This window comes from Benincasa hispida, chromosome 1, assembly GCF_027475165.1.
Source record: "Benincasa hispida cultivar pf3 chromosome 1, pf3_genome.v1.1, whole genome shotgun sequence".
NCBI lineage: Eukaryota > Viridiplantae > Streptophyta > Magnoliopsida > Cucurbitales > Cucurbitaceae > Benincasa > Benincasa hispida.
The window spans coordinates 55,514,422-55,536,900 of record NC_143478.1 but is presented as its reverse complement, the minus strand read 5'-3'; the positions used below and the strand labels follow the sequence as shown (position 1 = coordinate 55,536,900).

At 39.4% G+C, this 22,479-nt stretch overlaps 1 protein-coding gene across 6 annotated transcripts in view; it reads left to right on the top strand.

Moving 5' to 3' along the window:
* Positions 1-522: 522 nt before the first annotated feature.
* Positions 523-22,479, top strand: part of LOC120081680 (WPP domain-interacting tail-anchored protein 1-like) — a 31,648-nt gene continuing 9,691 nt past the window's right edge. The window contains exons 1-5 of one of the 6 annotated variants that reach the window (XM_039036784.2): positions 529-817; positions 1,486-2,047; positions 2,208-3,199; positions 5,425-5,625; positions 9,343-9,439. In XM_039036784.2, the coding sequence (XP_038892712.1) occupies positions 1,516-2,047; positions 2,208-3,199; positions 5,425-5,625; positions 9,343-9,439 (1,822 nt within the window). In that variant the 5' untranslated portion in view covers positions 529-817; positions 1,486-1,515. Of the gene's footprint in view, positions 965-1,485; positions 2,048-2,207; positions 3,200-5,424; positions 5,626-9,342; positions 9,440-22,479 lie in introns of all 6 variants that reach the window. The other 5 variants (XM_039036776.2, XM_090308106.1, XM_090308101.1 and 2 more) reach the window with 5 other exon arrangements.

Sequence of the window (22,479 nt, the reverse complement as noted above, 5' to 3'; positions counted from 1 at the left end):
AGATTCATAGCATCTAGGTGGATGTCGGCATCAAGTATCTATGACAAATAATTATTGCCGTTAATATCAAGAGCGGAAAATTCTAATTTTGTGAGATTTATCATGATAACACAATCATAAAATATTATACTTATGTTAGAAATTTAATAGATTTGAATATGCAAAATAACATTGAATTCATTAATTATAACGAATAGAGAAAAACCGACATACCTTTAGGACCTACCTTTAGTGGAAAAAATGACAAGAGTTCGTGCTGATAACGTGTTGTGAATTTGAGGAGCATAACATAAAATAACTAAAATTATAAAATTAGATAATACGAAAATCAGTAAAATTCTCACCAATGTATGTGTGATTTTAAGATCCACCAAATGCCAATAGGTAAAGTGACAAGTAGGATGTAGACTGGACACCAAACATCAATAATTACAAGACACATGGATATGAAGTGTGACCAATAACTTTTGAGACACTAAACAATAGACATCTATTTATTATTATAATATTCATAATGGATGAGAGTTTAACATTAAGCAGTTACCCACCCCGGTTAGCAAAAATGAGCTGTATAAAAAAAAATGATGGCCCACATGCCGCGAAAAATGAAAGCTTCTGACGAGACCGCGAACCCACGAGCGGCGGACGAACGGACGTGACTGCTGAAGGCGACCCAGCGGCGATCGTGATCAGACTTGACGGCGGCGACCTCGAACGGACGTGCAACTACCGTTAGATCACAAAGCTTTCGACGAACACCAGCGAATCCCCCCAAGCTTCTGACGAACACCACGGTGACGATTGTGGGCCACGAGAGGTATGGTAGTTTCTTTCGTTAAAGAAACTTAAGTGTGTGCAAAAAAATTGAGGTCCTCGGATGCGAGGATTCGAGGATGATTTTCTTGGACCTCGTACACGAGGTTTGGGTGTTGGTACTGGTTTGAATCAACCAGACAAATGTGAGGTATGGTGTCTTTTGGATTACTGTTCTGTACCATGTTGGTATACGAGAGAAGAGTAATCTATTGAGTCGTAATTTTCAGTATATTACTACTCCAGATTCATCCTAGGCTTTCTTTATTAGTAAGGATATGGTTAGTTTCTCTCAGTATAATTTTGTGAGGGAAATAAACTTGGCTATTTTGAAATTTCTGGGAATGGAGTCTGAGAATACTTTTTAGGTTAACTTCAACGATCACCTCAACTTTCTTGTTTAGTATTAGGGAGGTACTTATGGAATGTTGCTGCACCCAAATGGGGGAGTGAATGATGGCTTACCTCTGACTACTTTGATCTGTTTATTAACTCCAGTCCCCCATTGTGCGTTGCTGCACCTGCACTGCTTTGTAGTTGGAATCTCAGAGTTTGTTTTATTTCTAACATTTCATTCAACATCATAGAGGGTAGCAGTATTTTTTCCTTTGAATCAGTAGAGACATTTTTCTTGCTACTTGGATTTTCTTTCTAATACTGCTGGCTATCCAGGTTGTAAAGTCAACAGGACAATAGGACCCAATGGATACTGATGCTGTATCGGAAGCAAGCACATCAGTTATTTGTGATAACACTAGTGGTCTGGGGGCAGATGAAAATGACAGTATTTCACGGGCTAGTGGAGATTTAGCAAATGGCAGTGAAGTAATAACCAGGTTGGAATTGGATTTAGCACGTGCATCAGAAAAGTTAGTTAACTTAAATGTTCTCATGATGCGTATTGCTACACGGGAGAGCGAGTTTGAAGCTTTTGTTTTAGAGAATGATCATATGTTTGATGATTCTGTTGAAAAAGCATCGGAAATTGATCTCCTAGCTGGATTTTTAGATTCAGAGGTGGACGGGGTGGATGGTTTCTTGGCTAGAATTCAAAATGATATTTTTCATGCTCATGAATTGATACCTTTCTGCAAATTCTCAAAAGAAACTTGCATGTATCTGCAAGAAAAGTTGCAAGATTCTAAAGAATCCTTAAAACAATCACATGAACTGATTTCTGAGATTAGAATGCAGTCGGCAAAGTTACAGAAGAACCTGCGTTGTTATTATAATGGTAAGTAAAAAACCTGATCGACGATTTTATCACAACTAGACCATCATGATGCCTTCTACATCTGCTAGAATTATCTTTTGAGGGCATTCTATGTGCTTATCTAAATCTATGCAAGTAATGATTATAATGATTGTACCTTTTAACGTATGGATATCGACAGGAAATGGTGATAGGGGCACAGACTTGCAAGATACTAATCAATTGTTGGAGAGGAATTCTGTAATAGACATGCGAACAGCTGAACATCAGATACACATTCTGAGGATGCTGGAGAAATCTTTGGCAAGAGAGATGGATCTTGAAAAGAAGCTGACTGAAACAAGTCAAATGGATGATGAACTGAAACTGAGGCTGCATTCTTCACAACAAGATGTTTATTCTTTGGAGGAAGAATTAGAAGATGTTTGTGGGAGGTGTTTTGAGGCAGAAAATGCATCAGAGGTCCTCATAGGAATTTCAAAAGAATTACTTGGTCGACTTCAACTTTTACAATTCCATGTAAATGGTTCAATGCAGAGAGAGGCTGAGTTGAAATTAAAATTTGAAGGCTCCATGGAACAACTGAAAGCTAAAGATTGTGAATTGCTTAATTTCAAGAACAACAATGCTGAGCTGAAGACCACTTTACATTTGCAAATTGATGGCTTGAAATCCAAATTGAGGGAAACTGAAGAAAAACTGATTGTTACCAAGTTTGAGACTGTGACTTTGAAGGAGAAGGTGAGTTCTCTTGAGAAACAGCTTAAGGAATCCGAGGAAAAAAATGAAGCCCTTAGAAGACAGTTAAGGGAATCAGACATGCAACTTCAGCAGGCTGTGGCTTCTGCTGAAGCTAGTCAGGAGAAGCAAAACATGCTATATGTTACAATCAACGACATGGAAAATTTAATCAGGGATCTGAAGTTGAAGGTTGCGAAAGCAGACGGTAGAGCTGATCGTGCAGAGGAGAACTGCATCCTATTATCTGAATCTTATGCGGAACTTAATGAGGAATTGAGGCTTGTCCGTGGAAAACTTGGCTGTTTGGAGACATCCTTACAACAGGCAGAGTATAGAAAGAAGGCTTCAGCAAATGACATTGATGTCCGCACTAAAGTTATAACCAATTTGGTTATGCAATTGGCTATTGAGAGAGATCGTCTTCATAAGCAGGTATTTTTTAATCCTGAAGAAACCAAATAAACTATGTCTAGAACTTGATTTTATTACTTTTTTCAAAAAAATTGTGGGGTATGTAGTTTTGTAATACAAAAATTTATAATCGATAAGAATGTCATTACACCTTTTATTGCTTTTCTTCTGAGAAAAAAAAAAGAAGTAACAGGTGATGAGAAGTTTCTGTGAATGCCAACTTTTGGTCTATACAAACTAGATGGGAAAATTCTTGAAAAACTAGTTTAAGGAAATGAAATCACATAAAAGAAAGTTTTCTTAATCTGCTTGACCTTCCATATTTAGTTTTGTTAGCTGGTCTAGTACTATTGCAGTAAATTTTAATCCCTCGAAGACTACTAAGTTAAGATCAAAGAACCTGGTTTCATTGCCCCTGCAGCAAAAAGTGTTGGAGCTTCCTTCTCAATTGCTCTCAATTCTCATGGGTGCTGATTACATGTGTTAGTGAGGGTAATATAATACAACTGTTATGTGACCTATAAAAACTTTCATTAAAGGTAAAAAGTTCCTTTATTCTTTTATTGAGAAAACCTCTCTCCCAATGAGAGTCAGCATCATAGAGGGTAATACCTTATTGGGACTGCTGAATGTAAACCTGTTAGATGTCCAATTACGAATACTTATGTTAAGAAAGTGAAAAAACTTATTATGGTTAAGACATATGTAAGAAAGAATAATAAGAGGAATAGGGTAATGCAGTTGGTTTGAGTTCGGTACCTTATTAGGGAGCGGGTGGCATGGTATGAGGATATTGATTATTTTGGAAAAAAAAAGGTGTAGTGTGTGTAGAGATTCTCATCCCTTTCAAATTAGCTTGACTTTCAGGAACAATATTTATTTGTTACTCATTGGTTCCCTTTTAAATTCCAAAGTGAAATTGGTTTAAACTATTGCAGTAAAAGCTATATTATTGGAATTATGGCTGGAATGAAATCTAAGAAACTTCCATGACAAGAAACTTCCTTGGATTGATCATTTTGAATTAGCTTGCTTCAAGGCTTCATCTTGGTGTTTTTTTATCAAAGCCATTTGTGGGATTTTCACTACAAGATATTTGCTTCAACTATGGGGAGCCTTTATAATTTCTCTATAGAGTTTAATGTTTATGTTTCTTTTTATTCCTTTTATTCACTCCCTTTGTGGAGTTTATATCCTTTGAGTATTAGTCTCTTTTCATTACATCTATGAAAAGTTTCTTTCTGGTTAAAAAAAATAAAAATAAATAAAGAGGTAAACTAGGTTTGTTGTTTTGTGTATTTGGATCAAGGGGAGCAATATAATTTTTGTTGAGGTTAAGAGATCCAATGAGAAGGTGTGGAATTGATCTGTTCTTTTGGATTGGAATCTGTAAGGTATTTTCTTACAATATGTAATATCGATAAACGATCAAATGGTCTCATGCAATACTAACCTCCAGCCTATTCGAGAGGGTTGGATACTCTCCCTTTCCTCTGAGAATTTTTCTGCAGACAAAAAGCTTAAAACGTACTACTACTCTCTCTTACTATTATATATTGAAACCACACTCACTCCCATACAAACATTCAGTGGTCCCATCGTTATCTACTAACTTTCATGTTGAATTCCCTTCTTGATCCTCTGTGAGTACGTAATCAGTATTTGGGGCCTACCAGAATCCTTTTCTACAGTTAAGTTAGTATTTGGGGCCTAACAGAATCCTTTTCTGTAGCTAGGTATAGAATCGTTTTGTTGAGGCTTGCTTTTTGTATGCCTTTGTACATGCTTTCATTCTTCTCATAGAAAGCATGGTTTCTTACCAAGAAAAAAAGTACAGACCTCAGGTTGAAGAAGAAAGCAAGTGCTGTGGGCAAATACAGATGCAGTGAAACAATATTTTTTTAAGAGGGACTGGCTAGAAAGAAATCACGGAATTATTCACTTACAATCTAGAAGCTTGGCCAAATTTCATTTCTCCTGGCATTCTCTACATTGTTTTGTAATGATGCTCTATATGCTGTGGATACAAATTGCAGAGTTTTTGTTTTTGTTTTGTTTTGTGATTTCCTAAACCATGGCTTTTAGAAGTGGACTGTTCTTTTGACTTTATCAAATAGAATTGTTTCTTCAAATAAGATAACTAAGGTTAAAAAGAATGTATGTGGGTGGAACATTAAAATAAGCAATGTGCTAACTTTACATCTTAGTATAAACTGGTATTGTAATATACCACATCTTTTTTTCAGCTTTCTTTATTGGCAATGGAAAACAAAATATTGGCAGCAAAGTTACAGCAAGCAAATCAGGATTCTGTCGTTAATGATCAAAGTAACACTGTTGAAACTAAAGAAATTGCATCCAAGCAAGATTTTAGTACTGCTACGGCTACTAGCTGTCCAAGTGAAATCGAGGTAGATGAGACAAAGTTGTCTGCTGCCGGCTCTAAGGTAATACTCAAATGATTTATTATTAATTTTTCTGGACTTATTGGATATGGAGACCATCTGTTCATTTATGTCTGTCATAATAAACTTCAAACTTTTTCCCACTAAGCAATAATGCTTTTATATATAATTTTATAGAACACTTCATTAGGATATGAAAAGTTACAGCCAGGAAGGCCCGCAATAAGAGTTTCATGAAAAAAGAAATCATTGAACTCCATTTTGTCATTTTTGTTGCCAATGCTCATGCTTTAGGCTTTTTCCAAATGTAATTTGATGACTGAGAACCTTTCTTATTTTTATTCTTCATTCGTTCACTACCTCCAGGTTTGCACTCATGATTAATAATAATCTGCCTTTCTTTAGCAAAGGCAAACTGATCATTCAAAATAGCATAAGGGAGCCTTAAAGACAAGAACATAGCTCTTACACTAGCAGTAGAATTATTGTTAAAAAGTTAGTCAGTAGTAGGACGAGTAGGAGAATTCTGTCCTCCTTCAGTAGTTCCTCCTCGGTCTTTTTGCCTAGTGAAAACAATTTATCTTTTCCTAGAGAGAGAAATAATTTCATTGATAGATGAAATAGAGGAGTTATAACCCCAAACACCTAGAGTTACAAAAAGGCTCTCTAATTGGAGATTAGATAAGAAAAGCTATAAAGAGAAAAATGTTGCTTATTCTTGCACTAGAAAAGAACAGTAGAGTAAAATTTCCATAAAAGTGATCAAAAGAGTAGGAAAGCTCCTTGAGAAGATGACCATTCCTAGCACTCCAAAGGGTCTGGAAAAAAGCGCAACTGGGTGCAAGCCAAAGAACCTTTTTAGTACCACGAAAAGTCGTGTTGGGGAAAAGAAAAAGACCAACCAAAAGCCTTCAAAATACTTATCCAGAATCAATAGGCAAACGAACAATGAAATCGAACACCTCATCCTCCACTGTAATTTCATTTATAGATTCACGCATAATAAGGAGTTAAAGAGATATAAGGTATTCATTGATGTAACTGATCAACTGTATTGTTAGCCCCAAGACTAAGCTTTCAAAGAAATATCTTGATTGTCTTGGGATAAACATCCTTCTATATCAGAATATAAAGGTCACCTAGATGAGGACCAACAATACTCACCAAATCTTCCATAAGAGATTTCATAGTGCAAAGAAGGATCAAGAGGCCAAATCCAACTGTCAGGAGAAGTTTGCAATCTAATAGTGGGTGTTATCTTTTCCTGTTGGGTCAAGAGCTTGGTTAGGAGGATTAAAGCTAGTGGGATCATCGTGGAACAGAAAAGTCTTTGGGATATTTGAGATAAAAAGCAAAAGATTCTCCACCAAATTGCTCAAATTGAATGGGGTATTTCTTTGCAACAAAATGATGAGCGAACTACGTTTAAAGCTTCTTTGTTTGAAACGATTATCAGTGAGCAATGTATGTTAAGCTAGAGGGAAATTGAAAGCTACAAGAGGCCTTAGACAAGATGACCCGTTATCTCCTTCCCTTTTTATCATCATTGTTGAAATTAGGGTTTTTTACTCTAGGGGCATTTCTGTCTTTATACTTGTACCCTAGGGTTTCCCTTTTTTCTATTTAAACTGGCAGTCTCTGTGTATTCTGTGTATCAGTCATATAATAAAATTCCTTCTTCCCGTGGTTTTTTCTCCCAGATTAGGCTATTTTCTTTCTCTACTCCGTTTTTCATCATGGCATCAGAGCATGGAGACGAAACCTGGCCACCGTTGAGGAAAACCCAATAGGAGAATCCCAAACCACTAACCCAGATATAACTAGTGTTATCCAAAAAACCATTGATACATATTTTCAGTCTGTTCTTCCCCATCTTGAGTGTGACGATCACCCAACCCATTCCGACCAGCCGATCCGAGCCGACCAGCCAGCAGACCAGCCGCCGTAGCCCATCGACCTGCCAACCGGTTCGTTCGAAGCAGGGACGACCAGCCGACGCGGCCTGCAGTTCGGCGATCAGACCCAGCTGCCTGTCGCGATCGACGCTACCCAGTCGCAACCCTGCCACAGCCCATCGCGCCAGTCGCGGTCGATCTTCCCCCCTCAGTTGAACCCTAAAACCGATGGGAAATTTTTGGGTTTCTCTCAGCCACCGCCGAACAGGGAAGCCACAATCGAAGGAGCAAGCTACAGTGGGTTTTACCAGCCGATTCAGCCGAAAATAAATCAGGTCAGTGGCTGTCGGGATCCTATTTTTCAGCCGAATGTGAGCAACAGGTTGGGGCAGTTTTCGCCGGTCATGGGTGAGTTTGGAGGGGGAGATTCTTATCATACCACTAGGACCAAGGGAGTATAATCCAAGATCAATTTACTCAGTTGCAGCTGCAGATTAAACAACAGAACGAGATGTTCCAGTAGTAGATAGCTTCTATTGGGGAAGCCCTAGATCGACATCCAATGTCCAACCAGATCTTAACCAATATCCTGAAAATTCGGTAACTTCGTTCCTCACTTACTCCTCAAATTTATGTTATGGAGCTATAGGCAACTCTTCTAGCTTTATTATAGGAGAAAAGTTGAATGGCGATAATAATTTCTCTTGGTCCCAATCCATTAAAATGGCCCTTGAGAGTCGTCACAAATTTGGGTATCTGACAGGTGAAATACCAAAACTAAGGATAGGTGATCCCCAAGAGCGAATTTGGAAAGGAGAGGATTCTTTGTTGAGATCGATTCTGATTGAAAGTATGGAACCTCAGGTTGGAAAATCCTTATTATATGCAGCCACAGCTCGTGATATTTGGGAGGCAGCCCAAAAACTCTACTCCAGGAGAAGAATGCCTCTCGTTTATATACCCTACGTAAGCAGGTCCATGAATGTAAACAGGGGACAATGGACGTTACAACTTACTTTAATAAACTGTCTCTCTTGTGGCAAGAGATGGATTTGTGCCGCGAAATGATTTGGAACTGTCCTTGTGGAGGAGTTTTACATTATCAGTCTGAGGAAATTGACCGCGTGTATGACTTTCTTGCTGGACTCAACTTTAAATTTGATGTTGTGTGAAGTCGTATATTGGGGACCAGGCCTATACCATCCCTAATGGAAGTCTGTTCTGAAGTTCGCCTGGAGGAAGATAGGTCGAGGGCCATGAACAGTACACTTATGACACCAACAGATTCTACTGCTTTCAAAACATCAGGCCCTGTCCATGATAAACAGAATAGTAAGCCGCCCCAGTGTGTGAACATTGCAAGGAACCCTGGCACACGAAAGATCAGTGCTGGAAGCTTCACAGCCGACTGCCAAATGGTAAGAAACGACAGTCAAGCCGGACACTTGTAGGTGAATCAGTAACTGGAGATACATAGCCTCAGAATCAGGAAACCACTCAGCACACTTCTACTACAGTTGGAGTAAGTGCAATTGTCCAATCAGGTACTTTTCACTCCTTTGGCCTTGTGAGTATAACTGGTAATAAACCATGGATATTAGACTCAGGAGCCACAGACCACTTAACTGGTTCCTCCGATCAATTTCTATCTTATCAACCTGGTGCTGGCAATGAAAGGATCAGGATTGCCGATGGGTCCTTTGCTCTCATTCCTGGAAAAGGACGGGTGTTGCCCTTTGCGGGCTTAATCCTCCAAGATGTGTTGCATGTGCCAAAAGTTTCTTACAATCTTTTATCTATTAATAAAATTACGAGGGATTTGAAATGCTGTGTTATCTTCTCACTTGATGCTATTGTTTTTCAGGATCTGAACTCGGGGATGACGATTGGCACTGCCCGACATGACAGGGGACTCTATTTCCTCACCGAAGAAGCCTCCTTTAGGATATGTGATAGGGCTAGTATGTTTTCATCTCATTTTTCTATTTCTGAAGCTGACTATATGTTATGGCACTATCACCTGGGCCATCCTATTTTTCAGTATATGAATTATTTGTTTCCTCATCTTTTTCATAATGTTAATATTTCTAAGTTAAAATGCGGTGTGTGTGTCCAAGCCAAACAACCTCGTGTTTCTTTCACGTCTCAGCCTTATAAGCCCTCTAAACCATTCACTCTGTTCCATAGCGATGTCTAGGGTTCATCACCTGTTACTACCATAACTGGGAAGCGGTGGTTTGTAACCTTCATTAACGATCATACTAGGCTAACCTGGGTTTTTCTTCTGATAGACAAATCCGAAGTTACATCGATCTTCCAACAATTCTACAATTCTATAGAAACCCAGTTCAATGCCAAAATCGCTATTCTCTAGAGTGATAATGGTCGGGAATATCTTAATAATTCCTTAAGAAAATTCCTAATCTCAAAAGGAATAGTCCATCAGAGTTCCTGTGCGTACACCCCTCAACAAAATGGAGTGGCCGAACGGAAAAACCGTCACCTAGTCGAAGTTGCTCGATCTCTTATGTTTCAACTTCTCTTCCTTCTTATTTATGGGGTGATGCTATCTTGACAGCAGCTCATCTAATAAATCGCATGCCATCCCGGGTTTTAAAGTTCCAAACCCCCTTAGATTTCTTCAAAGAGTCCTACCCAAATACCCGACTTCTTTCTGATGTACCCCTTCGTGTCTTTGGCTGTGTGGTGTTTGTCCATACTCATGGCCCTAACCATATCAAGTTTACCCCTCGGGCTCAGAAATGTGTCTTTGTGGGGTACCCACTACATCAGCGTGGGTACAAGTGTTATCATCACTTTTCCAGAAAATATTTTGTCTCTATGGATGTGACATTCTTTGAAGATCATCCATTCTTCCCCAATAGTTTTCTTTAGGGGGAGAATACTAGTGAAGAAACCAATTGGGGTTCGAGTCTATCTGCCTTGCCTGAACCCATCCTTGATATCAGTACCAATGAACCTATTCTTCCGACCAAACAAGTCCCTTGGATCACATACTACAGGAGGAATCTCAGGAAGGAAATAGCGTGGCCTGATATTTCTTCGGCTCCAGTCCATGAGTCAGAACGGAGATCAGTTCTAGGTACTAATAGTCCTATCCCTGATCATGATAATAAATGTGATAAAACTGATGCTTGTGTTGAAAATGTTGAGAGCAAAAGCAGGAAAGATAATGATAGCAAAGATGTAATTGAGGTCGAGGAATGTGTCGAGACAGATGATTGTGAGACACTTGAGAACGTTGTTGAACCTGGAAGAGAAACATCTCCTACTGAAAACACCATTGAGAGTGGGAAAATGGCAGAACAGGAGGGTGAGTGCAGTATGAAGTCAGAAGGAAGTAAAAACAGAGATGCATCCCTTGACCTTCTGATTGTCCTAAGGAAAGGTACCAGATCTTGTACAAAATATCCGCTGCAAAGTTACTTGTCCTATAGCAACCTGTCTCCTGAGTTCAAGGCCCTCATTACAAATCTAGACACAGTGGTGATACCAATAGTATACACACAACATTGGAAAGCCCTGAATGGAAAGCCGCTGTCATGGAGGAAATGGGGGCTCTCGAGAAAAATCATACGTGGACCAAGTCACTCTTCCAAGTGGTCATAAACAATCAAATGTAAATGGGTGTTCACAATAAGTATAGGCCCGATGGAACAGTTGATAGATACAAGGCCAGATTAGTTGCCAGGGGCTTTACTCAGACTTTCGAGGTTGATTATTCTGAGACTTTGTTGCCCGTCGCAAAGCTAAATACAGTTCGAGTCCTGCTGTCTGTTGCAGTTAATAAGGATTGGCCCCTTCACCAGCTTGATGTGAAGAATGCCTTTCTCAACGGAGAGTTGGAGGAAGAAGTCTACATGAGTCCTTCCCAGGATTCGAGAAACAGTTTAATCACCAAGTTTGCAGGTTAAGGAAGTCCTTATATGGGTTAAAACAGTCTCCAAGGGCCTGGTTTGGCAGGTTTACTACATTTGTAAAGTCACTAGGGTATAGACAGGGTCACTCTGATTATACTCTCTTCACTAAAAAGTCAATATCCGTGAAGATTGCAGTTTTGATTGTTTATGTTGATGACATCGTCATTTCAGGTGATGATACCTCAGAGATTGACCAATTGAAGGCAAAGATGGCTGGAGAATTCGAAATCAAGGACCTTGGAAAACTAAGGTACTTCCTTGGAATGGAAGTAGCTCGATCGAAAGAAGGAATTTCAGTTTCCCAACGGAAATATACTCTGGACTTGCTTAAGGAAACAGGTATGACAGGTTGCAAACCAGTTGACACTCCTATAGAAGCGAATGCAAGGTTAAGTGATATGAGTGAAGGTGTTCCAGTTAGCAAAGAGAGATATCAGCGACTTGTTGGGAAATTAATATCTCTCTCTCATACTAGGCCCGACATCTCATATGCAGTGAGTATGGTAAGTCAGTTTATGTAGTCTCCATACGAAGAACATATGATGGCAGTGGAGCGCATTTTGAGATATCTGAAAACTTCTCCAGGGAAAGGCTTGATGTTTAGGAAAACTAAGAGGCGATGCATCGAAGCTTACACCGATGCAGATTGGGCAGGATCTGTAGTAGACAGAAAGTCGACATCAGGGTATTGTACCTTTGTGTGGGGTAACCTTGATACATGGAGAAGCAAAAAGCAAGGTGTTGTTGCCAGAAGTAGTGTTGAGGCTGAGTACAGGGCCATGAGTCTAGGAATCTGTAAAGAAATTTGGCTTGAAAAAGTTTTAAGAGACCTTGATTAAGATCATACCGGTCCAATGAAACTCTATTGTGATAACAAAGCTGCAATAAACATAGCAAATAACCTAGTTCAACATGATAGAACAAAGCAGGTGGAGATTGATCCATTTCATCAAGGAAAGTCTTGATAGTGACAACATTTGTGTTCTTTATATTCCTTCCAACCAACATATTGCAGATGTCCTAACAAAGGGACTGTCCAGACAGTTGTTTGACGCATGTGTGAGCAAGTTGGGTCTTATTGACATCTACGCCCCAATTTAAGGGGGAGTGTTGAAATTAGGGTTTTTTACTCTAGGTGCATTTTTGTCTTTATACTTGTACCCTAGGGTTTCCCTTCTTTCTATTTAAACTGGCAGTCTCTGTGTATTCTGTGTATCAGTCATATAATAAAATTCCTTCTTCCCGTGGTTTTTTCTCCCTGATTAGGGTTTTCCATGTAAATCTTGCATGTGCTATTTTCTTTCTCTACTCTGTTTTTCATCAATCATCATGGATTGTTTTAGTAGAATTCTCTCTTTGGCACGACAGACAAGGGTTTCATTTGCAGATACAAAGTGCCTCATTTATCCATCAACGTTAATCATCTTCTTTTTGCTGACGATACCCTCCTTTTCTCCACCAACAAGGAGGAGAAAAACGAAAACTTTATCAACTTGATTAGCCTTTTCGAAGCTGTGTCTGGTCTAAACATTAATAGATAAAAACCAGAATTTTGGGTGTCAATGGGATGATACTTGGGTGGAGAATATTGCTATGATTTGATTGTAAGGTGGGAAGTCGGCCGACTACTTACTTGGGACTTCCTCTATATGGCAAGCCTTCCTCATTGACATTTTGGCAATCTGTTATGGACAAGATTGACCAAAGATTACACTCTTGGCAGCACAATCACCTCTCTATAGGCGGTAGGCTAACGCTTTTGAAAGCCACTCTAACCAGTCAGCCTATCTATTTTCTATCTCTCTTTAAAGTGTCAACTAAAGTGGTTGAAGGCATTGAAAAATTTTTTAGAAGGTTTTTGTGAGCTGGTTACAGGGGCAACAAATTCTCTCTCCTGATGAAATGGGATAATCTTAAGAAACCTTTGGAAGAAGCTGGTGGCTTGGAAATCATTGATATTAAACAGCAAAACAGGGCCCTTCTTGCAAATTGGATTTGGCGTTTCTATTCTCAAAAAGATGCTCTCTGGAGGATTTTGATTAAAGCTAAATTATCCTGCCATTATGACTTAATGGCTTGTGATTTGTGCCAATCCTCCTTGAGAAGCCCTTGAAATCACATTATTAAATAGAATGATCTCATCTATGGTAATATTCATTGCATCATTGGCAACAGTGAGGCTACTGGCTTTTGGCATGACTGGTGATGGCACCCTTAGCAGGAATATCCCAACTTTATCATCTTGTAAGAGATATAAAGAGGCATATGTGACTGAGGTATGGGATTCTGAACTTTACTCATGGAACATTAATTTCATAATCTTTTTTTACAGAGGATGAGATTATAGAGTGGGCTGATTCCACTCATTGCACCCCCAACATTGATCTTTCGGGAAGTAGTGATTCATGGTCATGGAAGCTCGACAAAATTGATTTCTCCACCAAATTCTTATACTGCATGGATTATCTATGGATAAAGAATTGTACAAGAAGGTTTGGAGGTGCCCTGGTCCAAACCGTGTTAATTTCCTATTGTGGAAAATTGTTAATTCATGCCTTAGTACTATGGACTGTCTTCAAATTTCTCCTTCCTAGTGCAGCCTTTGTCAATCCAACAATGAATCCATCTTGCACTTTTTCTTCGATTGTCCTTTCAAAACTTCTAAAGAGAAATTATGGAAGTACATTATCTCCGTGGTTTTGTGGAAGATATGGGGCGAAAGAAATGCTTGTATCTTCCAAGAGAAGTACATGACTACAAAAGACATTTTAGACTCCGCCGACGCTTTTTTTTTGGGTGTATAGATGTATCGGCTTTTAAATGCCATAGTAGACGTTCCTTATTAAAAAAATGAAAACACCTTTTGTATACCATATGATTGGTTCCGTTATACTTTTGGATACCTTCGGATATTTCATTTACCAATGGAATTGTCTCTTATCCCAAAAAAAGGTCACTAAAGGAAGGGGACGAGAACAATATCTTCTTTCATAGGTGGTTCAAAGGAATTCAAAGTATAGGCAACCTGAATCCCCGGGCCTAGATCTTAAGGGAGGTTTATAAAAAGTCTGAGCAAAAAAAAAAAAAAAAAAAAAAGAAGAAGATTTATTAGAGGTGTTCTAGGAGTTTTTTTGAAAATGACATTGTCAACAAACACATCAATGGGACTTGTGAGCCTATTTTCAAAGAAGAAAAAAGTAAATAAGATTTTTGATTTTCGTGCAATTAGCTTGATCTATTCTCTGTACAAAGTGATAGTGAAGGGTCTTGTAGAAAGATTAAAGGTGGTTAGCGACCTTTGTTAGGGTGACAAATTATGGATGCAATCCTTGTTGCTTCGGAATCATTGGGGAATTAGAAGGTGAATAACAATAAAGGGTTCCTTTTAAAGTTAGACCTTAAGAAGGCATATGACAAGGTTGATTGGGGCTTTCTTGATGCTGTCTTCGAGCTAGAAGGCATTGGGAGAATGTGGAGGATTTGGATTAGAGGGTTTTTGAAGAAGACCACAAACTTTTCTTTCACAATTAATGATCGATCGAGAGGGAAGATTATTGCAATAGGAGGCTTGCAGCACAGCAAAGATCTACCTTATCTCCTTTCCTCTTTACCATTATAGAACTTGTGCTTAGTAGTTCGGTCCAGCTTGGTCTTGAGATAAGAATTCTAAAGGGCTTTATTGCTGGGAGGAACAAGGTTGAAGTCTTCCTGCTTTTGTAAGTTGATGACACTACCATTTTCTGCTGTGATGTGTTGTTGATGCTTAGAAATTAGTTGGATACCCTGAATCTAATTTTAGCGGGATTGGGGCTTTCTTTAAATCTTCTGAAAACTTCGCTGATTGGAATTAATGTGAGCAAGGAGGGTTCGTTGACATCTGGGTTGACATCTTTCATTGTCTCTCCCTATAAACCACCTTGGTTTCCCATTGGATGGAAATCATTGTAAAAGCTCATTTTGGGAGCTCTGATTGATAAGCTGGAAGAGTTATCGTTGCTCAATTCATTCTCAACAGTTTGCCCATTTATTATTTTTCTCTTCTAAAGGTCCCCAAGAATGTTATTAAGTCTATGAGGAAGATTATTAGAGATTTTGTATGGAATGGTGGTACTAGACGGGTAGCAACTTGGTTGAATGGAAGTGGACAGCTTTGTCAATGTCCTTGGGTGATCTGGGCGTGGGATCTCTCACGCATTAGGATGCCTCTCTATCAACAAAATGGATTGGGAAGTTTTACCCGGGAGAATGGCTTCCTATGGAAAAAGGTCATTGCTAGCATTTATGGAGTCTTTCAGGGTTGGATGACTGGTGACTTCAAGAAGGAAACAGACTGTGCATTGATATTGCAAAGAATTCCCCCCCGAGTGTTTTACGAGATTTAAAGCTGGCTGTGTAAAAGTATTTGCTTATGGGAAGACATTTGGATTGAGCATCCCCCTTTGTAGACCTGCGTCCCAAGTATTTATGTTGTCCCTTGCAGAAAAATGGCCTTGATTGCTGATTGTTGGGATGGTGGTAGCCTTTTTTGAGTATTTTGTGGTCTCACAAGGGCTCTGGTTTGTGGTCTTGTAAATCTGCCTTTTTTAGTCTTGATTTTAAGATAGGAGCACTTAGGACTTCGATAGCTTTTTCTTTTTTTGGAATTAGACAAACATGTTTCCTATGATTCAACTTCGACTTTCATCAACCGGCTTCCCTAGACCACCTTCCTGGCCATGATCTCTTCGTCTCCAACAACATGCTGTCAACAAATCATTTATCGTTCCAGCTTGAAAAGAAATCATCCTCCATTGATCATAGACATGGTATTGATTGGACAAGAATCACTGAAACAACTAAGAATCACCCTAAAATGCCCCATTATTCTTTGGTTGACCAATTACGTCAAAGCTTTACAGCACGCACCATTGAATCAATGTTTCTTTAGAGAAACTCGCCATGAAGACCAAATCATTTGGGTGGAGAAAACAACCAACCGTAAATGCATCCTTGTAGAAATAGCAAAGCTCGATAATAATGAAGGTATTAGTAAGCTACTGGTCCCAGTGGGGGAAGACAAAAAGTGTTGGTGTAGCTTCTTAACTCTTCTCAACAGTTGTCCACCTAACCCATACAAACAACACTCTCCTTTGAGAGCATACCCACCCACTGCCCTCCATCATAAAGAGGCCCCATCTTACAAAGAAGTTTTGGGTAAAGGACAAGTTGCCCCCCTTTTAGAAAGGGTCACTACTACACACCAAATTTGATTCCATTGTCATTGTCTGTAAGAAATTTTCCATGATTGATTAGTATAGAATAACATGAGCTTTACAACAACACATTAGCTACTTTTGTGCTATCAACCCTTTTAGAGAGGGTCACTGCTACACACAAAGACCAAATTTGATTCCATTGTCATTGTCTGTAAGAAAATTTTCCATGATTGATTAGTATAAAATAACATGAGCTTTACAACAACACATTAGCTACTTTTGTGCTGTCAACCATTTTCTTGCTGATAGAGCAATCTTACATTGTGAGAATGAAGAACAAGCAAATACCCTCTATAACTTCAAAGATTGGTACAAGGTGGGTACCTTTTTCTTGAAGTTCAGCCATTGGAACCAAGACTCTGCCTATCAGAATCAAGTTGTTCCATCGTACAGGGGCTGGTTAAAAATCCGAAATCTCCCTCTTAACAAATGAGATGAGATACCCTAAGAACCATTTGACACCTGTGTGGTGGATACTTGGAGACTGCGAAGAAGACACTATCAAGAATGGATCTTATGGAAGCATCTATTAAGATAAAGAACAAACACTTTGGCTTTATTCCCGTGGAGGTATGGTTCCCATCTTCCTTTGTCAATTTACATCCAAATTGATCCATTATTTGGGGCAGAAAATCACATTAGTTTTATGTACGATGTTCATGGCAATATACCGCTGGCAGCCATAGTTGCTGAATAGAATGAAACAAAATAGAGAAGCATCCTCGACCCTTTCCCTGGAGATGCGACCTATGGGCCTACCTGGCCATTGATTGGCTGTGCCCTTGTGATAGTGTTAGATTGCATTTCTGCACCTCCTGCTTCCGTAGAATTGACAATATGCAACCTTATTGGCTTATCCCTCTAGAATCTGACCTAATTATCCCTTCCTCTCCACGATCCTCCACCCGACCCTCTTATCCATCGACCTTATAACCCACTGATCTCTTGGCCCAACAAGACCCACCTGATAGCCCAAACCAACTATACACCCCAAATATACAAACCAATCTTCCTCATCCACAAGCCACCATCTTACCCGACCTAGATAACCCAACCCATCTTTCTCATCCAGAAGCCTAGCCATCACCCCCCAATTTGCCCCCACCTTCTCCTTTGATGCTTCAAGATTTCATTGTGGGACAAGCTGTGGTGTTCCAGGAGGCTAATTCCCCATCTACTCTTGTTGAACATTATGTTATGGACACCGACATTGAAGATAGTGTTGAGGATCCTAGTTTAGACTTAAAGTGTCTTCTACCATGGCTTTTTAAGAATAAACTCTTTATCACGGCTATACCTGCGGCCAAGAAGAAGTCCAAAAATGTCAAAAAGTAGAGACAACTTATTAAGGAACTATTGGGCCTTAGGTCTTCTGTCAACTATGACAAGCCACCCTCTTCTTCTCAAGGCAGGAAAAGAACCTTTGTTATGATCATTGTTTCTTGGAATGTTAGGGGTCTCGATGAATAGGCTAAACGAGTCCTCATTAAAAAGGAGACTGACACATATAACCTTACCATTGTCATTCTACAGGGAACTAAGACTATTTAGTTTGACCGTCTTCTTATTCAATCCATATGGAGCTCGAGCTCCCAAAATATTGTGTGGACTTCATTGGGAGCTAACAGTTCGGTCGATGCTATTCACATCATGTGGAATGATCTAGCTTTCTTTGTCTTAGACATCACTAGAGATGAATACACTCTTTCCTTTCTCATTACTGTTGATGACGGGTATAGCCTTTGGTTGACAGGGCTCTACAGACCTTGTCGATACAGGGGCATGCCTTTTTTTTTTTTTGCGCAAAAGTTGGAAGACTTATCCGCATTGTGTTTAGATTTATGGATTATGGGAGGAGATTTCAATGTCTCCAGATGGTGACATGATAAATCGAGGGATGGGGCGACCGCTAGGAATATGAGATTGTTCAATTCCTTCATTGAGAGTAACAACCTTGTTGACTTGCCCCTCAATAATGGCCTCTACACTTGGTCTAGCTTTCGAGACAACCCCACCTCTCGCCCTCATTGACAGTCTTAGTCGTAGACCCCATATTGAAAAAATTTAAGGATGCTTTGGTAAAATGCCTTGATAGACCTACCTCGGATCACTTCCCGATTATGCCAACTAGGATCCTTTAAGTGGGCTTCCCTTCCCATTTCATTTTGAGAACATGTGGATGAAACATTGCACTTTCCCTCCTTTGGTTAGAAAATGGTGGTTTGGAATTGGTTGACTGGTCGGGTCATGGAATTACGCAAAAGCTCAAAACGTTTATAGGGGTCGTTAAGAAATGGAACAAGTCCACCTTTGGTTGATTGATAACTCTAAAGAACCAGCTTCTGTTTCATCTTGCTGGCTTGGATTCTATGGAAGAGTGTGGCCCTTTACAATCAACTGACTTAGAAAGAAGAAGGCAGCTTAAGGCCCAAATACTATCCGTAAGTACAAAAGAAGAATTATTATGGCGACCAAAGTGCAAAAATAGATGGCTAAAAGGAGACATGAATTTGGCAAACTTCTGCAGACTTATTAATGCAAAAAAGAGAGAATTCAGTGGTGGAGGTTTTATCTAGAGAGGGGATTAGCCTTCTTTCAGAGGAGAAAATTGTGGCAGAATTTGTCTCCCTCTATGAAACTCTCTACACAAAAGATGTTGGCCACCGTCACCTACCACATAATAAACAGTGGGATCCTATTTTCCCTCAGCAAGAGATCTCAAGTTTCCTTTCGCAAAAATGGAGATTCTTTTAGCCATTTGGGATCTTGGCTCAAACAAATCACTGGGCCCGAACGGATCTACTGCAGAATTCTATAAAAAATATTGGAACATCCTCAAGAAAAACATAAAGAGAGTGTTCCAAAATTTTTTCAAGAAGGGGATCATTAATGCTAACTTGAATGAAACAGACATTTATCTTATCCCAAAAATGTTTGATGCTCGTATGGTGGGTGATTATAGACCCATTAGCCTTATCTTTTGTCAATACAAGATCATTTCCAGAGTACTTTCTGAATGCCTCAAGAGAGTTTTGCCAAACACAAATTGTCAATCTGCTTTTGTTGAAGGTCGACAGATTCTTGATGCATCTTTAATTGCTAATGAAGTCATTGAAGACATTGCTAGAAGAAAGAAACAAGGGCAGTGATTAAAATTGACTTTGAGAAGGCTTTTGACATGGCTGATTGGGACTTCCTCGATCTTGTTCTTATGGCAAAAGAACAAATTTGTGTAGCTGATTTGTGTAGCTGACATGGCTGATTTGGATCATTATGGAAAAGGTGGATACAGGGCTGCATATCCTCATCAAATTTGTGTAGCATTATTATTGGGTGCCCTAAAGGTAAGATTTGAGCTTCACGTGGTCTCAGACAAGGTGACCCTCCTATCACCCTTTTTTTTATCGTTATGGATTGTTTAAGCGGAATGATGACTGAGGCTAGTTTCAATGGCTTGACCAAAAGTTTAAGCATCGAGCATAGCTCTACATCTCCTCTTTGCAGATGATACCATCCTATTCACAGATAAGAGTGACAAAGCAATTGAAAATCTCTTTGACCTTATTAGTAGTTTTGAGAAGGCTTCTGGTTTGAACATAAACCGAAACAAGACTGAAATCATGGGTATCAACACAACACAAGCTAAGATGGAGATGATTGTTGGAAGGTTTGGATGCAAACTGAGGCATCGGCCTTGCTCCTATCTTGGATTACCCTTGTTTGACAAGCCAGAAACTGATACCTTTGGAATCCTATTGTCGAAAAGATTGAAGGGAGATTAGCTACATGGAACCATAATCAGATTTCTAAGGGCAGACGTCTTAAGCTCTTGCAGGCTACTCTATCAAACCTCCCCACATACTTATCTCTCTACAAAATGCCCTCCACAGTTGTCAATAACGTTGAGAAATTGTATATGAATTTCCTATGAATTTCCTTTGGAAGGGTGGACCATCTCAACAAGGATCACATCTTGTTAGGTGGGATAAAGTCATCAAGACTCGAACACAAGGGGCCTCGGTTTTCTGCGTTTGGCTGATAATAATCATGCTCTTCTTGCTAAGTGGATATGGAGATATTACCATGAAGATGAGGTTTTCTGGAGGCAGATTATTGATGCAAAATATGGATCGACACCATATAACTCTTGGCCAAACGACAATTTTCCTAACTATATAAAAGGTCCTTGGTGGGCGATCTTGCTACACATGAACCTTAAAAGGGACAATGTTTCTATACTAGTGGAAAGCGGGAAAAGCACCTCTTTTTGGTCTGATTGGCGGCTGCAGAATTCTGCCCTAAAAGAGGTGTATCCTCATTTATACAATATTTCTAACCAAAAGCTATCCACCATTCATGATCTATGGGACACTCGTCATGGATGGTCTCTCTACTATAGGAAAAATTTTTAAGATGAGGAGCTTGAAGAATGGATAGATCTTATTGATAGCTGAGTCCATTTATCCACCACCAAGGACAAATGGATTTGGCAACTAGAGACAAAGGGATCCTGTTAGGATACCTTCTAACAAGAAAACACTCAAGAACACGGAATAAACTCAAGAACAATCCAATATGGAAATATGTTGAAATATATTATAAAATCATTGAAAATAACAAGATAACCCCTAGCCTTTTTTAAGGGCTAGACTCTCCCAAATTCCCAAATTAGAAAATCCCGCAAAATACTTCACTCTTACTCCCACCCCACTCATACTATTTATAACCTAAAAAATCTAACAAACTTAATGTATAATTACTAGAACATCCCGTACTAGTCATCATACTAATTATCCCAATATATTCCTAACTAGTGGCCTTATAATACTTTGCCCTTCGAAGGTAACCTTGTCCTCAAGGTGTGCTTACAAAATATGATCATAAAAGTTGGGCAACCCTTTTTTTTTTTTTTTTTTTTTCCCTTTTTTAAACAAGCACCACCAACCCCTCTTCAACCTTGGACAAATTTGCCTTCTCTTCAGCTTTGGAAAAGATTTGGGCTTCACTTAGTTCACTTGGGTTTAGCCCAATAAGCAACCAAGGACTCCACAGTATTTCCACGGGCCTATCTCCACACCATTTGCTGTAGTGTTAAAATTTGAAAATCCTCCCTAATGGGCTAGGTCCATGTTCCACTTGCTTGTTCAACCTTTCTGGGCCCAAACCCCATCTTCCTTAGAAGTATCAATTAGCTTCAAGTAATTTCAGCTCATAATCAAGTCTAAAATAAGGCTGCCACTTTGTCCATTCCCGGGTTCCGTATTACTAGGTTGATGACTTGGGCCCGTTTGAGGCATTTGAAGCCCATATTCCATGAAAGAACAAACCTTAGCTCTAGTCCATTTTCTTAATTCTTTTTCTTTTTCTTATTCACTTATGTCTGACACCTCTTTGCTAATTTTGTTTTCCTTAAACAAAAAGAATTGGACCTGCATTCCCAACCCCAAAACCTTCACAGAATCAATGATGCCTATTTTTCTAGCCTCCGGTCCCCCCGTCCTGACACTTCACGTGGGTATGAAATTTGTTTTCCTCTTCAAAATTTTTTCCTCCCACGCCTTCTTCTCCGTCCATGGTAGTCCGTCCCCTCTGTAATTTTCAGCCCAAAAAACCTCCCATCTCTCCTGTATATGAAAATTGATTTGGCCGGTCGATCATTTTGCCATCCTGGCCAATGACCTGCCGGTGTCTGTCTCTCCACCGCGGCTAACCATCCTCTCAACTTTGAGCAGCAACATTTTTCGCCCTTCCACTGGTGACCGATGACAAGTCTATTCTTTATCAATTTTCTGTCAGCCCTCTCTC